The sequence below is a fragment of the Diorhabda sublineata genome, chromosome 7, assembly GCF_026230105.1.
Source record: "Diorhabda sublineata isolate icDioSubl1.1 chromosome 7, icDioSubl1.1, whole genome shotgun sequence".
NCBI classification, from domain to species: Eukaryota; Metazoa; Arthropoda; class Insecta; order Coleoptera; family Chrysomelidae; genus Diorhabda; species Diorhabda sublineata.
The window spans coordinates 33,433,856-33,452,757 of NC_079480.1; the positions used below are offsets into that span (position 1 = coordinate 33,433,856).

General features: G+C 31.9%; 3 protein-coding genes across 3 annotated transcripts; 1 reads left to right on the forward strand and 2 right to left on the reverse strand.

Moving 5' to 3' along the window:
* Nucleotides 1–39: 39 nt before the first annotated feature.
* LOC130446587 (trypsin-1-like) lies at nt 40–9,276 on the reverse strand. Its single transcript, XM_056782946.1, has 7 exons — nt 9,162–9,276; nt 5,487–5,871; nt 5,267–5,429; nt 4,044–4,279; nt 2,298–2,473; nt 1,915–1,969; nt 40–207 (listed from the first exon to the last, which is right to left on the reverse strand). The coding sequence occupies exons 1-7, from the start codon at nt 9,231–9,233 to the stop codon at nt 86–88; spliced, it is 1,209 nt and encodes a 402-aa protein (XP_056638924.1). The 5' UTR covers nt 9,234–9,276; the 3' UTR covers nt 40–85.
* A 3,493-nt stretch (nt 9,277–12,769) lies between these two features.
* LOC130446588 (uncharacterized) lies at nt 12,770–13,910 on the reverse strand. The gene is made up of 4 exons (XM_056782947.1): nt 13,695–13,910; nt 13,415–13,586; nt 13,115–13,243; nt 12,770–13,025 (listed from the first exon to the last, which is right to left on the reverse strand). The coding sequence occupies exons 1-4, from the start codon at nt 13,811–13,813 to the stop codon at nt 12,798–12,800; spliced, it is 648 nt and encodes a 215-aa protein (XP_056638925.1). The 5' UTR covers nt 13,814–13,910; the 3' UTR covers nt 12,770–12,797.
* Nucleotides 13,911–14,287: 377 nt separating this feature from the next.
* LOC130446589 (elongator complex protein 4) lies at nt 14,288–18,369 on the forward strand. Its single transcript, XM_056782948.1, has 7 exons — nt 14,288–14,502; nt 14,724–14,759; nt 16,432–16,547; nt 16,602–16,839; nt 17,498–17,781; nt 17,844–18,072; nt 18,169–18,369. The coding sequence occupies exons 1-7, from the start codon at nt 14,400–14,402 to the stop codon at nt 18,252–18,254; spliced, it is 1,092 nt and encodes a 363-aa protein (XP_056638926.1). The 5' UTR covers nt 14,288–14,399; the 3' UTR covers nt 18,255–18,369.
* The last annotated feature ends 533 nt before the right edge of the window (nt 18,370–18,902 follow it).

Genomic DNA, 18,902 nt, shown 5'->3' on the forward strand with positions numbered 1-18,902 from the left:
AAGTATATAGCGACGTGTTAAAATAAAACTCATAGTATAGAATAAATAATTTATATTTAAATAAATGTTTAAATAAAAACTACATTTAACTGTTGCAATAACAAGCGTCTTTTGTGTTTGATTTTATCCAAGAAATGTATCTGTTGACGCGAGTATAGACTCCTGGGTAATTTGGTTTAGCACAGCCTTCGCCCCATGACACAATTCCTGTAAATACATATAACAAAGAAGATTTTTAGTACATAAAACAAAATACAAAAGATACGTACTACAAGTTATTGAAATTAACAAATCCTGTTATTTACGAGGCATATTTTTTAACTAAGTACCGTTTCGCGATTCCGCCGCCGCAACCCCAAGGTCGGCGTTCCTACATCTCTTGTCTACGAACTGACGCCATTCCAGTCTGATTCTTCATTGTTTACACGTTGTTTACTGAGTGTTTAAGATGCCTCCGACAATCGTGAGTCCCGCCGATTGTGAAGTACGGACTGTTATTCGATATTCATCGTGAGATCTGTGAGGTTTACGGACAAAACATTATGAGTGATGGAATGGTAAGGAAATGGGTGAGAGCATTTAAAGATGGCCGCACAAGTGCATGATGAAGAACTGAGTGGGCGTCCTTAGGTCGTTAATGAAGATTTGGTGCAGAAAGTGGACGAAAAGGTGAGAGAAAACAGACGCTTTACAATTTCATCGTTGTGCGACTACTTTCCTCAATATTCTCGTAGCGTTTTGTGACCGAGAACTTGAAATACCGGAAATTGTGTTCACGTGAAGAATTTTTAGATCAAATTGTTATTAGTGACGAAACATGGGTGGCCTACATCACAATAGAATGGAAAGAACAAACCATGGAATGGCGACATTCATCATCACCCAAACAAAAAAATGAAGTTTATACAAACAATTTCTGCCCGGATAATCATGTGCACAACTCCACTAGTGGAGTTTGAGACATTGAACAATCTGCGTCGTACAATCCAGAACAAAAGACGTGGCAAGTTGAGTAAAGGTATCGTTTAGATGAATGACAACGCTCGTCCACATGTGGCCAAAGATCTCATCAAATCTTTTCAATCGGAAACTCTATATCATCCTCCCTACAGCCCTGATCTGGCGCCCAGTGACTACCATTTGTTCTTGCACTTGAAGAAACACCTGGGCGGTCAGCGTCTACAAGACGATAACGAAGTCAAAACAGTTTTGATACGGCGGTGGTTAACAAGTCAGGCGGCAGAATTTTATGAGGATGGTATTCAAAAACTGGTGCCACTTATGACAAGTGCCTCAATATTCACGGAAATTATGTAGAAAAATGTAAAAAATATGCCTCGTATATTATTATATCAATTATAAAGAAAAAACTTTGTATACACGTTAGATCATTCAGTTAGATCACTTTATAATTAAAAGAGTTTCATCTTTAGGCCTCTTCAAATGTCTAATTGATCTCTTCAATCTATTTTTATTGCCTTCATTGGTCTTCAGCTCTTTCTACTCTTATTCACGATGAATTAATATCTTCATTGTTCTTCAGGATAACAGTAGACATGAGCTGTTTGTTCGAACTATACTTTTTTTATTAAGTCTAGGAATCGAGCTGCGAAATCGGCTATAGAGAAATTACCTTAGAAGATGGGGAAAAATCCTCAGGAGTTAAAACAGACAAAGATACTGGGATTCAAAGAATATTGGATGTTAATGGTGGGTACTGTCGCTTCTAACTTCATTTGTTTGAAGTTAGAAATGGGAATTCGGCAACAAGATCCTTAACTTTCCAAAAGATCATCCTCAGATCGTCAGCAAGAAAACGGGGCACAACAGATTTGATCTTCTTAGTCCTGATCAATTACAATAACTATATCATACCTTTAAGCTAATAAGTGATGATAAAATTGTAAAACTCACCCACTATTTGATGGAATGATCCATTTTTGGTATGAAGAGGTCCGCCGCTGTCACCCTAAAATTCAATTATTTAAAGTTTCCATAATAAAAAAAAAAACTTGAAGCACTTAATTTATCTATTTTAAGGGTTAGTTTACGCTCTATTTCTAGTCCTCAACTTGAAAATTTTATTATTTTCCTCGCACGAGTAGTCACGGACACATAAGGCCCTCTAATACTCGTATTTTGACCGTTGATTTAGCTGCGAATCGGGCCAAAACTCGAGCTCGAAAAGTCCAGCCAGTATTCCGGAAAGATTTCTCTTGGAAATTTGAATTGTGTTACAAACCCCATAGTTTCATTTTGGAAGATGGCTGCATTTGATTAATTGAAAAAAAAAATACCTGACAAGAATCCTTCAGACCTCCTTGATATCCCGCACACATCATATTATCCGTTATCTTGTTTCCGTATCCTGTTTTACGACAATCGACGTTTGACATTATGGGAACTTTCACCTCTCGCAGTCTGTTCGAGGTTTGTCCGTTTTGTTTAGTTGCACCCCAACCTGTAACTATTCCTAAAACAACGCATTTGTGCGATTTAACTTGCAGAAAATTGTCTAGCTAAAGACACGGAAAAATTTGAGGTGATGATATACTGAGAAAAGTTGATTGAACCAACATTTTTTCAGTGTATTTGAGTTTGTTCTGTTAGTGTATTCCGTTATACTTTACGTCGAACGACATTATTTAAAACTTATTTACCCCTATGAACCGGATCATAATTTTATTTTAAGATTTAATGAACAAAAGTTATTTGTGTTTATCAAATTCTATCTATGGTTATTTTTGGGATGAAACCGATCGCACCGGGCCGGTCAGACAAGAATTTTTTATTTATCTTTTAAACTATTTGTCATAAAACCGAAGATGACGCCAAACATAACCTCTAATTCCTTCAGTATGTGATGAAAGGAATGTGTAAGGCTGAGTCCCTTCTATTTTTATTGGTCATCATTTTTAGTTTTTGTGTTAGCCATAGTTAATACTTGGTGCAATCTTTTGCCATGTAGCCATGTGTCCAAACCATTTTAGCGCGTTATTTTCTATCGTTTAATCTATTGATTCAATTATTCACTACTACGTTTCTTATCCTACCTTCACGTGTTATTCCCATCCCTATCCTCATCTCCATTGCTTGTAATCCTGTTCTGTTTGTCACCGAACCTAACGTAGCCCAACCACAACAGAGGACCCAGTACTCTGTCTAAATCTGTCCTTTATTATAAAAATTTGAGATTCTAAGTTGTCACTTTCTATTTATGCTATAGGTGTGAAGAATATGATAAACATAAATACGTTCATTAAACCATAGAACGAAATTCTGAACCGGTTCGTAGCTAAACATTCTTCATACTGCGATCTTGAATTGAGTACGAACTAATTCAGAATCGAACGAACCTTTTATTTATATAGAAAAAGTTTTGTACATTAAAAATTGAGCCTCAATGAGGAATAAATTAAAACTGTTCTGAATGAATAAATCTGAATAATAGTATTAAAAATAATAATATGTAGATAGAAAATAACAGCAATTTTATCATTCAAATAACAAATAACATAATTGTAATTGCGTATAATCAACCTAAATAAGAGACTCATTCCGTGGATAATCACTTTGCCTTAACTTTATTGTTATTATCGATAAAATTTCGAAATAAACGAATGGGGTATAATGGCTGACTGACTGACACACAAATGGCGCTGTCATTGTCAAATCTATATGACGTATATGAAGTACCAACTTTCAAAAGACTATGTGTCAAATTTCAATGACATTTCGATAAGTCAGAAGTCAAAGTGACAGCCATTTAAGTTAAGCCTATCAATAGCTGAGTTGTTGAATCGATTGAATGCAAAAATCAAGTCTCAGAACTGAAACTGAAGACGAAAGACAAATCCTTCTACAAGCAGTGCATCGATAAATTAGAGAAGCGTTGGAATGATTGTATTGCTGTTGAATGAGTTAACAATCGTGTTAGTTCTTAGTTAGTCACGCGACTTATTGAGTGATGTGTTAAATATTAATAATATTATGACAAATACTAAAATCTAGATATTCTCGAAATTTTTTTAGATCTCCATTACCTTGCGAACCCGTGAAACTTTTTCCTATTGGCGGTAAACACACGGGTTTCAATAAACCAGTGAATGGTACTTCTTGGTCCAGTTCAAGAAGCGCAATGTCGTTATTATAAGCTCCTCCGGTTGCATAACCTCGATGTCTGTATATATTTTTTATTTTCCTCGATACGGTATTTGTTTCGAAAGAATTTGATCTGTCGTGGTCTAGAAATACAGCTGTAATTCTATCCTTAGCAAACCTAGAGCAAAATCAATCGAAAACTTCATATTAATATTGCCAATTGATAATAATCTGGACGTGAAAATACAAGAAATACTAAATTACAGTGAAAATACAGTTAATCATCATTTACTTTCCGATTGATAGTAGTCGTATTTAATGATCGAAAGTATCAAAAACAAACCATAGAGTTAATATTAAAGATAGAGGTATGGGAGATAGTTCAAGTAGGCCCGCACTTCTGATAGTCATCGGTATATCACTTTCTATGGAAGTTCCGACTGGCGGAAACGGAAAACAAGAAGAATAACAAGTTTCGATTTTTTTAATGGCGTCGTTTTGTGGGTTCCGTCCTCTTTGACAAACTTGTGTTACTAATAATCTGGAAAATACAGTTAATCAAAACGATCTCCACCGTGATATCGAAATAAACATATAAAAACAATTACATACATTTACTTTCCGATTGATAGTAGTATGAAAAACAAACCATAGAGTTAATATTAAAGATAGAGGTATGGGAGCTAGTTCAAGTAGGCCCGCACTTCTGATAGTCATCGGTATATCACTTTCTATGGAAGTTCCGATTGGCGGAAACGGAATACAAGAAGAATAACAAGTTTCGATTTTTTTAATGGCGTCGTTTTGTGGGTTCCGTCCCCTTTAGTTGACGAGGGCACTTCAAGTGTATGAATGATGATGATGATGATGATGACAAACTTACCATAAGCGCGGCACGTGTTACATGAAACCGACGCAGTATAGTATTGGTGCCAAGACTTCTAAAGGTGTAACAAGCTGAGAGATTTTTACAAAAAAAAATCTAAAAGTTTCCGGAGAGATGGCAAAATTCCGGTTTATATTTAAACCACCCAATTATGGTCAATAAGGGAAAGATAGAGAATAGTACGCCGAAGCTCTTTCTCTCTCTTCCAATAGTACAATTTCACTTATCTCTAAGTTTAATTTCAAATCTCTAAAGCAGATTGTATCAGGTATCGCTTACCCATTAACGCAATGAGCGGCTGTAAGACAATATCTATTATTTATCAAAGAAGCCCCGCAATAAAATCTGTTGTTAAATAGAAGCGCAGTCATCCACGGATATTCGTTAACCATAGTCTCGATTCCTCCTACTATTCTTACGTTTTTGAACGTTCTTCCGCAGGCTAAAAAACATTTACTTGTAGGGATAATTTCGGGAATTAAGTTAAATTGTTTCTTACTGCAACTCGGACATTTATTCGACGGTTCCATTTGAGTCGAATTATTTTGCGGCGGTTTAATTCCGACTAATCCTAAAAACCAATCGACAACTTTGACGTTATTCGGTTGTTTGATAAATTTGTGAGGATTTGTAAAGTTTTTTATAATTGCCAGAGGCTTGGATTCAACTATATTTTCAGTAACCAAATTACTGACGGTATCGTCTATATTTTTCGGTGGACCTCTTATTATTGTATTCTTTACCACATGAAAAGGCTTTTGAATGGAATTGTAAGTTCTATAAGATTTTCCGTTAATAAAAGAATCTGACGCATCTTGTTGGTCCAAGATTCTTTTGGAAATTATTCTCGAATTTTGGTAGCGAAATTGATCTTCATGAAAATTCTGAAAATAAATATTGAATCAAAATACGATTTATTATCTCAGTAATTTGTTAAATATATATATATATATATATATATATATATATACACAGGGTGTCCGTAGAGTAGAGTTTAAGGTTGTAATTTATTCTTTTTTCAATTTGATGATTGTACGAAACAAATTGATCATTTTTTAAGACAACACAATCTCAGGAATAGAAAAGCGACCAAAAAAAACTTGATATTAAAAACCCCGGAGTGTTCCGCTACTGAAAGTTTGGAATAACGACCCACACGAATTGCTTGAGTGCTCAAAATCAAAAAACTCGTTTCCAATAAAAAATAATTATAATTCAACAGCATCCAATTTGGCTGAGGAAAATAACAGTGTGTCGAACAACAGACGAAATAATTATGGTTAATAAGCGGTCATCTGGGAATACAAAAGGTGGAAGGAACAGTATTATCACGATTATAATCATAAATTGTAATAAAAAAAATGTACAGAAAAAGATATGATTCATAACTTGTATATAAATATGTACAGAATCATAATATGTTATTTTGAATGACAATACAATGAATTCGATTTTTTTTTCGGCCGTTTTTTTATCAATACCTACATTTTAGGCCGGTCAAATGTCACATGTCACATGTCACATACAGCACAGCCAACTGGGACACAGAAACAATCGTCCTTCAATTCCACAAAATTCGAAGAATCTTATAGGATAAATCAGGAGAGATTTTAAGCAGTTTTGGGTTTTACCACTCCTAAATTATACGTTTTCGAGAACAAAAAAATAAAAGTGCTTCGTTTTGAGCCGAAAACTAGCTCTATAGTAGGTCAGTAATAATCGAGATTTGTCGATGTTTTATCAATATTTTTACAATTTTATGCGAATCTAATTTATTTTGAAAATGTATATATAGTTGAGGAAACCAAAAAAAGTGAAGAAATTTCACGTTTTTCAACATCTGCTTAGTTTATACTTGCGTACGATAATATGACTGGCCTATTATGTGAATAAATTCGGACAAAAAATAGTTTTCAATAATTCATTCTTCAAAAGTCAATGACATTCTACAAAAGAATCATATAAGGAGCCAGGTACTTCTGGGACCGTCCTCGTATTTAGAAAAAAAATCAAATCCATACAGTGAATCTTAGAATATAAAATCATTTTCTATTACGAAAAATACGCCCAGCATAGAAATTCTTATTTTGTAAAAGCGTCCAATGCCGCAAACCAGTTTCAACCAGTTGTAGTTTTGTTTTAAAAATATTTAAATCACGTACTAGATCAATTAGCTTCTTCCTACTACATTAAAAAACGATTTCAAATCTTCAAAACTCTTTTTCCTCCGTTTCATAAGTATCTGGTGGACACTATGATATAAACAACAAATTTAACTAATGCGTTTCCAATCTAAATAACACTGTATATACGAGGGTGAATTGATATCTAGTTAGTCAAGACCAGTTCCATGCGTAAACAAAATATTGCGTTACCAATAAATTATTAGAAGTGTAAGTGTAAAGTTTCACGTCAAAAAAGTAAACCAGAATTACTCGATACCTGTATTTAAAAGGGTTAAGAGGTAAGCAGATTTACGAAGATGTGCTTAATACCCTCGGTGATCAATGTCCTTCGTAAGCGACCGTGACAAATTGGACTGCAAGGTTCAAAAGAGGTAAATTTACCAATGAAGATGATGACCGTTCGGGAAGGCCAGTTTCTGTGTCAGAAAATATCGATTGCAGTTCATATACGTCAATTTGGACATGAGAAAAATTGCTGTAAAATGGATCTGTGCTCGATTTGAAAACGATGTGGACTTCTTAAACCGAATTGTTACTATAGATGAGACTTGGGTACATTTCTACGATCCAGAAACAAAGCAACGATCGATGGAATGGCGACACTCTGGTTCTCCAAGACCTAAGAAGTTTCGTGTCCAAAAATCTGCTGGAAAAGTTCTTGCTGCAGTTTTTTGGGATTGCCACGGAGTAATCATGATTGATTTTTTGTATAAGGGTAGAACAATAACAATAATAGGAAAAAATTAAAGAGAAAAGACGCGGAAAGCTATCTCCAAAGGTGTTTTTTGCAGAACAACGCCCCTGCACACAAATCTCATGTTGCCGCGCAAAAAATTCGTGATTTAGGGTTTGAATTACTAGAACGCCCCCCTTATTCGCCAGATTTGGCTCCGTTCGACGATCATCTCTTTCCTCAACTAGAAAAAAAATTTTAAACGTCGTAAATTTTCTTCCAACTTGGAGGTAATAAAAGCTGTGGAGATCTGGTTTCTAGAGCAAGAAGAAACATTTTGTTTTGAGCGGTCTAGAGGAGAATATTATGTTGAGTAATAAAATATTTTGACATTGGAATTTCGTTTGGTTCTATAGTAGGCTAAGAATTTTTCAATATATCCTCGTACACTTATATTATAATTGTAAAAGTTATAGTTTTTGATAAATGTATGTGTGTTTTTCTCGAAAATTACCGTCTAATTGAACTCAGAAGAAATGACTGTCTTTACGGTGATCTTGTGAAGGTCACAAGCAAATAATATTCTTCAATGCTTTCCGTGTTAATCACATCTCGCACGATTTAGACGCAAACTATGATAAAAATGTTAAAATGTGGTTACATTACTTCGCGACTTCTGCGATGTTCTAAGAGTAAGTTGAAATACCTAAATTGTAGATAATTAGATATAAAAAAGTAAACACGGCATAATAAGGACAATGACTTTGTGGAATCGCTTCATAACTTTAAAATTATTTATTAAGTACCGCGTCGCTTTGTTATTTGTACAAGGTGTTTCAAAACTTTTCAAGAATATAAAAGATATAACAAACAACCAAAGAAGGATGTTTTAATTTTCAAAAGAAAATAACATTAAAACTAAATGAAATAGATATAAATTATTCAAAAAATAGTACACCATGGTAGACCTAGGAGGAACTAAAGAAACAGGGGACGTAAAGTATGGAAATTTTAAACTGGACGAAATTTTGGAATAGTAAGAAATCAAATATAACAACAGGGAGCAAGAATAAGAAAAACGATCGGATAAATTGGTTAAAAAAGAGAAATCATAGTAATGCAACGCCTATAAAAATTAAAGTTCAAAATACATTCGAATATGATTACAAAATTGAGCTAATCAACAATATATTCTTCTAAATAAAAATCAATTATGAATAAAACATTTTAATAAATTTTTCCGCACGCAAAATATTTAATAATAATTTATCGTAAATCGATAAAATTAATAGATTGATGGGAATAACATACTTACATCGGGGGATACAAATTGGTCACAAAACACAAATTTTAAAACGGCACAAAAAACGATCAAAAAGAGATTCATGACGAATTAAAAAAATTAATGGTGTCTACTCTATATTCACGATAATTTGAAGACTAAAAGAAAAGTCTTGCCATCACCGGCTGACCGCAGGTCTGTGTGTGTGTGTGTGTGTGTGTGTGTGTGTGTGATGATGGGTGATGGTACAACCGCTTCATATTAAAAAACTGGGTTTTAAGGTACATTTTATTCGAACATATACGGGGTTTAATATTATTGATTTCAAAATTTTTTTCCTCGTAGTATATTTAATCATCTCTTATTACGAATTAAGTATACAAATATCTTTTTAGTATTTGTATTTGTGGGTAGTTGTAATAAGTATTGAAAATTAAATAAGAGTCTTTTATTACCAGTTTGGCAACAGCGCAGCCAGCTGGAATGATTTCATTGACACAGGGCCGGATTAAGCTAGGGGCTTGGGAGGGCTATAGCCCCGGGCCCCATCATTCTGTATTTTTTTATGTGTTGATACCACAAATCTAAAGTATTGATACTATTTTGTGAATTTTTCCGGGTTTCCGAATTGCTTAAGGGGGCCCCGTCATTATTTTAGCCCCGGGCCTTATAAATCTTAATCCGGCCCTGCATTGACATTTCAAAAATGAACCACGTTACATCTAGGTGTTCGAAATTTTTCAAATTCTAAGAAAATAAATATTATATTACACGAATTTATTTCGTTTTTTTTTTAATACTGAATTTTTTCGTATATTTGTAGTTTTTCCTGTTTTTTTTCAACAAAACGAGATTTTAATTCTATCAAATCTTCAAGATTCCCTTATTTTCTAGAAAATGGCGGAATAGGAGGAATTAGAATAATCGTGAAAATTGTAAATAAAAAACAAGGAAACATTCGAAGAAATCACAATATGTTTATATATTGAAAAAGAACCAGAATATGCGGAAAAAAATTTGAAATATCCTAAAGGAACATGGAAAATTTTCTTTCCTTCTTCTCTTCCTCAATTATTTCGGAAATTTTATTGTTTTATTATTTCCTATAATTTCTTAAACATTCTCTTCTTTTTACACGAAAACCATTGACATTAATCGAAAATTTTAAAAATGTGTAATTCTGGAGAAATGAGAATCAATTCTAGGAACTCTTTGAATAATAGGTAAAATACAAGGGGAATGCAAAAACATTCCTCATATATTATATAGGTTATGAATTATATATTTATTTCTTAGCTATCCCGCCACCTTTGTACGAGTCAATTAAAAGTTACAATTAATTGGCTCAACAGGCATGTGGGGTTGAGGCCAGTGTTTTGGACTCGAGAAAAGACGATTCTAATACGCGGCTTTTGTCAACACGTTTTAATAAATACAAGTGGAGTTACATTAACAGATGAGTTTTATTTTAACAAAATAGCTCGGATCATGGTATAATACAGAAAACTTTTAAATTTTGTATTTCAAATTATAAAAAATTAGTAGTTGAAATATGAGACGTTCTATATCAAATTTACGTTTAGTGTGTATGTTATTTCATAGGACCCAAATACTAATAATTATTCTTATAGTTTATAGGACACTATAAATAGTAGTTTCAATATTATGAATTGTAACTCGTTGCTGAATAACTTGTAGGTATATAATCAAATATTGATGTTTACATCTATTTTTAATTTTACATATTATACACTTTCTATATCAAATTTACGTTTAGTGTGTATGTTATTTCATAGGACCCAAATACTAATAATTATTCTCATAGTTTATAGGACACTATAAATAGTAGTTTCAATATTATGAATTGTAACTCGTTGCTGAATAACTTATAGGTATATAATCAAATATTGATGTTTACACCTATTTTTAATTTTACATATTATATACGTTCTATATCAAATTTACGTTTAGTGTGTATGTTATTTCATAGGATCCAAATACTAATAATTATTCTTATAGTTTATAGAACACTATAAATAGAATTTTCAATATTATGAATTGTAACTCGTTGCTGTAGGTATATAATCAAATATTGATGTTTACATCTATTTTTAATTTTACATATTATATCTATAATTATAAATACTATCTTCCAATTATTAGCTCATAAATTAATCAGCCATGTATAATGGATTTGATAATAATCATCAAAAACGATTATTACTTAATCAAGAGGCGTAGGTACCAATTATAATTTATCATTATACGAATCTACCAATATAAATAAAAGTAAATTATTTCTAAACATATAATCGAAATAAATATATGAAATTTTGAAAAATATTTATAATAATTGACCTAATGGCGTTCGTTTAAAATATAATATGGGCTATTATTGAATAAAGGGGCTCATTAGATTACGTACATTGTAGTTTTGATAGCGATTATTTGAAAATACATATTCACAAAACATTTTTGTTAAATTTTACCGCACAAAACCTCATTTTTTGAATGTACATGTATGTTTGTATGTGAAAAGTAATTTGATATGAAAAAGGACAAGACATTTCCCTCATATTTACGTACTACCAACCCCTTGATGCATCACTTCTACAAATTGAACACAACCCTTTGTTTGACAAATGATATTGACAACCTAACCTAACCAAATTATTCTATTCTATTCAGATTAAAGTCTCTGAAGACGATAACTTGGTTATCGAAACGAGACAGTGTAATTATAAGTATCGATGTAGTGTTAGTGTAAAAAGTGCAAGCAAGTTGTTACGATTTTTGTCAATATGTTTTGATTTTTATCTTCTCCTAAAATACGCTCGGTAATTTTGTAAGCAACCGGACATTTAATATACGAGTTCAATTTCACTTCCACATGTGACATGAATTATTATAAGTCACGCTCATTTATTTGTAGCGGTAAAAACACTTTCTAACAAGTAAAATTCAATAAATCTACTGTCACGTACATTACCATCAACCGAATTCTTCATAATTCGAGCAATTTACATGTTAATTAATGTACGAGGTGTAAAAAAACAAAATATTCTGTTCAACATCAATTTATTTATTTCCAATGAGAATCTTTTTGAAACTATAATAATCTATCCAGAAATATTCTAATAAAAATCCGACAAAAAATCGTAAATTAAAAGTCGATACCAAATCCACTCTTAAGAAATCTTCTATAAGCAGAATAAAGGTATTCTAGAAGGGGAATATGAAGAAACAAATTAAAGGATTAGAGGAACAGGATGAGTGAGAAGTGGTAACAAGAGAAACTAGCAATTTCGAATTACTGAAACTGTTGGTAATATTAAAGTAGGCCGCACGTTTCGATAACAAAGGAATCATCTTCAGAGACAGTTTACCTTCAGTCTCTGAAGATGATAACTTGTTCTCTACAGTGTAAACAGTGTGTTTAATACTCTATTATTAGATTATACATTCTTACAATTAGCACATCAATATTTTGTCTAATAACGAAAATGATGAGTTTAAGCCCTAATTTGGACAATATCAAAAATACAGTATCTTCTAATACATTGCATAATTGGTAGAATTGTGAGGTTCCTGTAGGTTAAAGGGCATAACAGAGTGTTATAATTGAAAATAAAACAAGAGCAGTACTTAAACTAACATATATTTACAATTTTAAGACAAAAATTCATTTTCCCTTTCAGTTTTTACCAATTCCAAATTGACATTTATGATTGATTTGGCTTCGAAGTAGGTGACCAAACCACCAATTACTGCTTGTCCCAAAAATATACCCCAAGCTACCCCTTTCAATTGTTTATACATTTTCGCGACTATTTGAAAGACTTTTCTTGGTTCCTTAGTTATATAAGGCATATCGTACGTGTGATACCGATGAACAAGCTAGAAAAAAATATTATCAAAAACAATAAATACAAAAAGCTCGAAACGTTGCGATTCACGATGTTCAATACTAAAAAATTCATACTTACAGCTAATGATGTAATTGGTGCTAAAACCAAAGGCATTATGCAACCACTAAGTGCTTGTAATACAGATGCTCTAGTTTCTAAACAAATTGGGCATCCATCTATGTTTAATATGAGAGGACTTAAAACAAACTGCAAAAAATTGTTCCCTTTAAAATTTTTAGATCATTCCCTCAACCCTAAAATTTGAAAAGCAGTCTAGGAATAGCCAAAATATTATTGTTAAACTAATTAATATGTTGAAAATTATTTGATTTAATAAGATTAGCTTTTTTGGGAAGGAAATATCGTAAATAAACGTACCTGTTGGTGCGATAACATAGATATTGTAGCGGGTACAGCAGAAATCGGTAAATATGATGACATGAATCCATAATTTAATAATCTAAACCTCCCTCGAAAAAAACTATTCATGTATATTCCCGACATGATACTAGCAGCAGCCAGTACACCGCAACCATATTTATATCCAAGTCTGTAAAAGATTTTTGTCTAACATTAACGTACTAATAATGGAAATAATATTTAAAAAATATCATAAATTGTTATATGTATATACATCGATTTGTAGTAACAATCTTACACATCTGATGTTTTTGGCCAGTTGTTTAATATTTTAGTATAATATAATAGAGCCTGCTCTTCAGTTAATATAACAGCATCTTGAGGAACTTGGGAAAATCTAGATTTTTGAAGTGCCATAATTATTTTCAAATTAGGTTATTTCCGTAGTTTTTTCATACACCCCATTAAAACCTAGAAAAAGAAGAAAATTGTATCATAAAACATTGATTCTACGGCTGTTGCTAATCACACGATTATCGAATAAATAAAAATATTTCCTTTTTACAATCATTTTCAAAAGTTGAAAATGAAGTCAGCAATACAAAAAGTTTGTGGTATTCTTTAATTGCTCATACATTTGTTTGTTCATGCAAATATATAAAAAAGTTAGTCAAAGTTTCAATTGATTTTCGACCTTTTTTGTGTAAGCCTTCAATACAATGATAAAAATATTCATTATTAGTTGCATCAGTTTTTCAAACCCCTTATTTACTTTACGATATCAATTTGTGTTAGCTTGAAATTCATAATCCAATAATAAAAAATTAATCGTCCGAATGTCGTATGAATAGACACTACCTCAAATGTTCTGTGGTTTAAACAGCTGCTTATGTCAATGGATGATTTCAGTTCGATTGCAAGTTTCCTGAGGTAACAAGGAAAGGGAAAGTGTGCCGAAGAAGATAGGAAGAAAGATTTAATTAAATTTTATAAATTATTTTCTATGGAAAAGAAGATACCAAAAAGTATTCCAGGTACAGCATACAGTGCCCAAAATGGACAATTACTTGTTTCCTCAGGTATACCATCGCTGGATACACTTCTAGGTAAAAATCTATAGGTTATATTCATTTTTCTTTGTTCTTTTTTTTAAGTTGGAAACTTAATATTTTCTAGATTCCATTTATTTTAATATTATTGTTATAAAATAAAAAAATTGTAGTTCGTTTTGAATAAAAAGAGGACAAATCCGTGGTTTAGAATATACGTTTTTAAATAATGTAGAGAGAGGTCAGTTCCACTTCTAATTTGTGTTTTATTGTTTTAGGAGGTGGATTGCCAGTTGGAACCGTCGTTTTAATAGGTAAGTTAATATATAGTGTAATAATTGTCTAAATATTATAATATCTATTATCATTTATCTATTTTAATTAATAATTCATATACAGTTAAATAATGAATATATTATTCGAACCTATCAGTAGAATATACATGTTCAATGAAAATTTTCAAACCTCCACAAAAACAAAAATTGTCTACTACAAATTATTATCAGAGTTGGAGGAGGCAAAGCCTATTTTTCTTGCTAATTTGTAATCCTCCTTTACTTGCTCCTCACTTTTGCATTTTCAACTTTTCTCATTACATCCTTGGTTATTTATTCATAACATATGTACGTTAATTATTTCTGTGGATACTGGAACCCTGTTTTTCTATCCAACTTCTGATCCTACCATAAATTGTTTATTGTCAATCTTTGTTTGAGATATTATCACATTGTCTGTTGTTCAATGGGTCAATTTCAGAATTACATTTACAAATTCAATATTTACTTAAACTGTTTGATTGATCCAAATTTGATGATAAACTTATTTATATAATTTATCAAAATATATGTATTTGCCCAATTATAATCATTTTTGTATTATTTGATATTCATGTTATTAGGTTGGTGAAAAACTGTACAACAGCTCTTATCACAACTAGATATTTGTGTAAATATTTTTTTAAATAGCTAGATTAAAATGTCTTCCAGTAAACCATTGATGTGCTCTGACTTCTTATTCTTCTTCCATTTAGAGGTGTATTATTTTGAAATTTACTGAATGGATTATGAGGTGGGCTGCCAAAGGGTTTGACCGGTAGTGTATTTATACTTATATAGAATCCCAAATTATTTTATTTTGGTAATATTAGTCATTCATATCAGGGAGTTTGTAACATCTTAATCATTAATATTCTACTCCAATTAAATTAATATTATCTAAGTTTTTCCTCACCAATTTTGGTAATGGTTTCTCCTCCATCATCTGTATAGGCATATTTATCAGAGTATGAAAAGGATCTTTTAAATATCTTAACCTTTCGCCAATTATACTCTACATATATTTAATTAGAGTAACAAATGCTTGGTAGAAGATAAATTGAGTCTGGTAGAAGTGGTTATTTATACTCAAGCATTGTCTTGCTGAAACAAGTGATTCCTAAAGTGATTCTGGTGAACCCCCAGTTGTCCACTGAAGGCTTAACAGAAGTTTATATTTGTCACCCTTAGATCAGTGGTTCCTAAAGTGGTCCATGTGAACTTTCAGAGAACAAGGGAAAACACTCGACATGGTTTTAACTTGTTACAACTGTTAGATCTTCACATTTGTTCACGAGTTTTGAAAATATGGTTGATATGTAGTAGTATGAAATCAATCAAAGCTAGTAATATCTTGAAAGTGATCTGCCAGGAAAAAGTTTGTGAACCTTTGATTTAATTAGATGATTATCCCATATTTTGCAAATGTAGTAATATTGCACCTGATCAATATTAAAGGTGACTTTGAACCACTGTGTACCTTTTCTGTTCTATCTCCATCATCCGTTATTATGTTATTATTACACTTAAAGAGACCTAAAATAAATATACATCATCACGAAGGACAAGGAATTCAAAATTAGAATTACCCATATAAATTTCGTGATCACTTTCTAAATATACGAGTGAACATACCCATAATTATTTTTGTAAATGTATTTTTATTTTCCAGAAGAGGATTTCCATGGATCTTATTCGAAATTAATATTAAAATATTTTATAGTTGAGGGCATTGTTTCTAATCATTCTACATTGATAGCTAGTCAAGATGTAAATCCTTCCAATATTGTAAGTATTTTATTTCCTTCCATAACACCTTTGACATTTTATTTTGTATTTCAGATCAAAGAATTACCTGCTGTGATCGATAGTGATTTAGAACCAGAGAAAGTTTTGAAATCTCCCGGTGTTAGTGATAAAATGAAAATAGCTTTCAGATATCAACATTTACCTACCAACAATGGTGCAAGACAAACTGTGAAACAGATTGGACATATCTACGATTTATCAAAAAATATATCGTTAGCTGATATTGAAAATTCAGATATTTGTTATTGGACAGGACAAAGAATCGAACACGGTAAGGATTTTGTTTATAATATCATTAATTAGATAGTTATCAACTGCTGAATAGTGCTTAATTGTTGATAAGTGCTATGTTCGTATATTTTTATCATTAATATATGATACGAATTATTGTTATGCTTCAGTGTTGGTGATACCAGACAATTGCATAATAAGGCATTTCAAAGACATAAAACGCATTTTTCAGGATAGTTTTTCTTTAACAACTTTGAATTTCTCTCCTTGCCTAGCTTCCTGCAATGACTACTCAAATGATTAGCAGGGGAAAGATGTAGGAAGTTAATGTAATATTGTGCTACAATTTTTAAAATTTAAATAAGGTCTACAAGAGTGTGCCACTATTTGAGAATTGTGACCTGTAACTTTTGAATCCTCTTCATTTTTAATACTATCAATAAGGTTTCCAAGTGGGTGCTGTTTTTTGAAAATCTTGACTTGGACAATAAACTTGTCTTCATTTAACTTTATTCTCCGCTCTGATGTCCATATTTTCACTGCGATAAGGTTTGGTTGAAATTGGGAATGACAAGTTTAGTGAGTATAAATACTAAAAATAGCAGAGGGCCAACCATCTACCCTTGAGGAACTGTCTTTAATACTTGATATCGATTGGTACAGATTTGACTTTTCAAAAACGCTTTTTTTGGTTTTAGGTTCAAGAACTTACTCGAATCCTGCATACAATGCTCTATTAAAATCGATTAGGAATAAAATCAAAGACGGAAAATTTTTTCTCAAAGATTCTCCTGAAAAAAGGACTGTACTAAGGATTGGTATCCATTCGTTGGGTTCGCCAATGTGGTTGCCTCATAGGAAATCGTTACATTCCATAGACAGTACTAGAGATCTGGATAAATTTATATTCTGCTTAAGGGCGTTGGTTAGATCCGCGTACGCGGTGGCTCTCGTTACGATTCCCACACATCTATATCATGAGGTGAATATATTTAATATTAACTTTTTTTTTTTTGTTAAATTCTCTAATTTTTCTTTTTGTAGATATCTTTGGATAGATGCATACACTCTAGTGATATCGCTATAAGATTACAGGCTTTCAGCGGTACGGAACTCGAGAGGAATCAAAGTTTAGCGGAATACAATGGGTTTTTTTATCTGACAAAATTAGCTGCCATTAATTCCTTGGCGTCTAAACATCCTGGATCTATGGAATACGCTTTTAAACTGAGAAGGAAAAAATTTTCAATAGACTTACTTCATTTACCACCTGGTGAGTTATAAATTAATATAATGATATAATCCTGCCTTGATTTATACAACTAGCGAAGTTTTTTGTACAAATACCAATTAATTATTTTTTTTAAAGATATACAAGATGATACGGATTCTAAAAGTGATCATTTACCGCAATTTGGATGTGCTATCTCAACATTAAAACACTTGGATTTCTAAAAATAACAAAAGAGAAAAATCAACATTATGTACCTTGAATAAACTATATATGTAATTTATTTATTGAAAAGTATTATATTTTGAAAGATTTGACAATTACAAGTTTTTTTACTCACTCGTTTATTAATTACCTGATTTGGTTCTCCTGAGTAAAGATTGAGGTGAGGTTTTTCTTTTGCTTGAACTATATGTTTTCTTCGCCTGTCTTCCCTCATAATATAATAATAATATCCGTCTTCGTTTACCTCCCATATGAATGAGGAAATCAAAATTGTGGACCCACCATTAAGAGTAGGGGGGAAGAATCGTAAAAATTGGATTTTCAGGATAACCATTGCCCAAACTCGAAAACTGATACGATTTTCGGAATCTCCACAATATATTATTTCGAATTTTGAAAGGTTATAAAATTGACAAAAAAAATTTGACTCCGATTTCGCACAGGTGAGGATCTTCGGAAAGCTATCAAATAAGGTGAAAATAATACTATATTAAAACTGGTTGTCGAAGTACATAGGGAAAAATATTTATAGCTTCTGCTCGATAGATGGCGATACAATCGTAATATCATAGAATAAGTAAAAGTATTGAGGTTCCATATACAAAAAGAAAATCAATTTCTTCATCTATTACGTCGTATAACGGGTT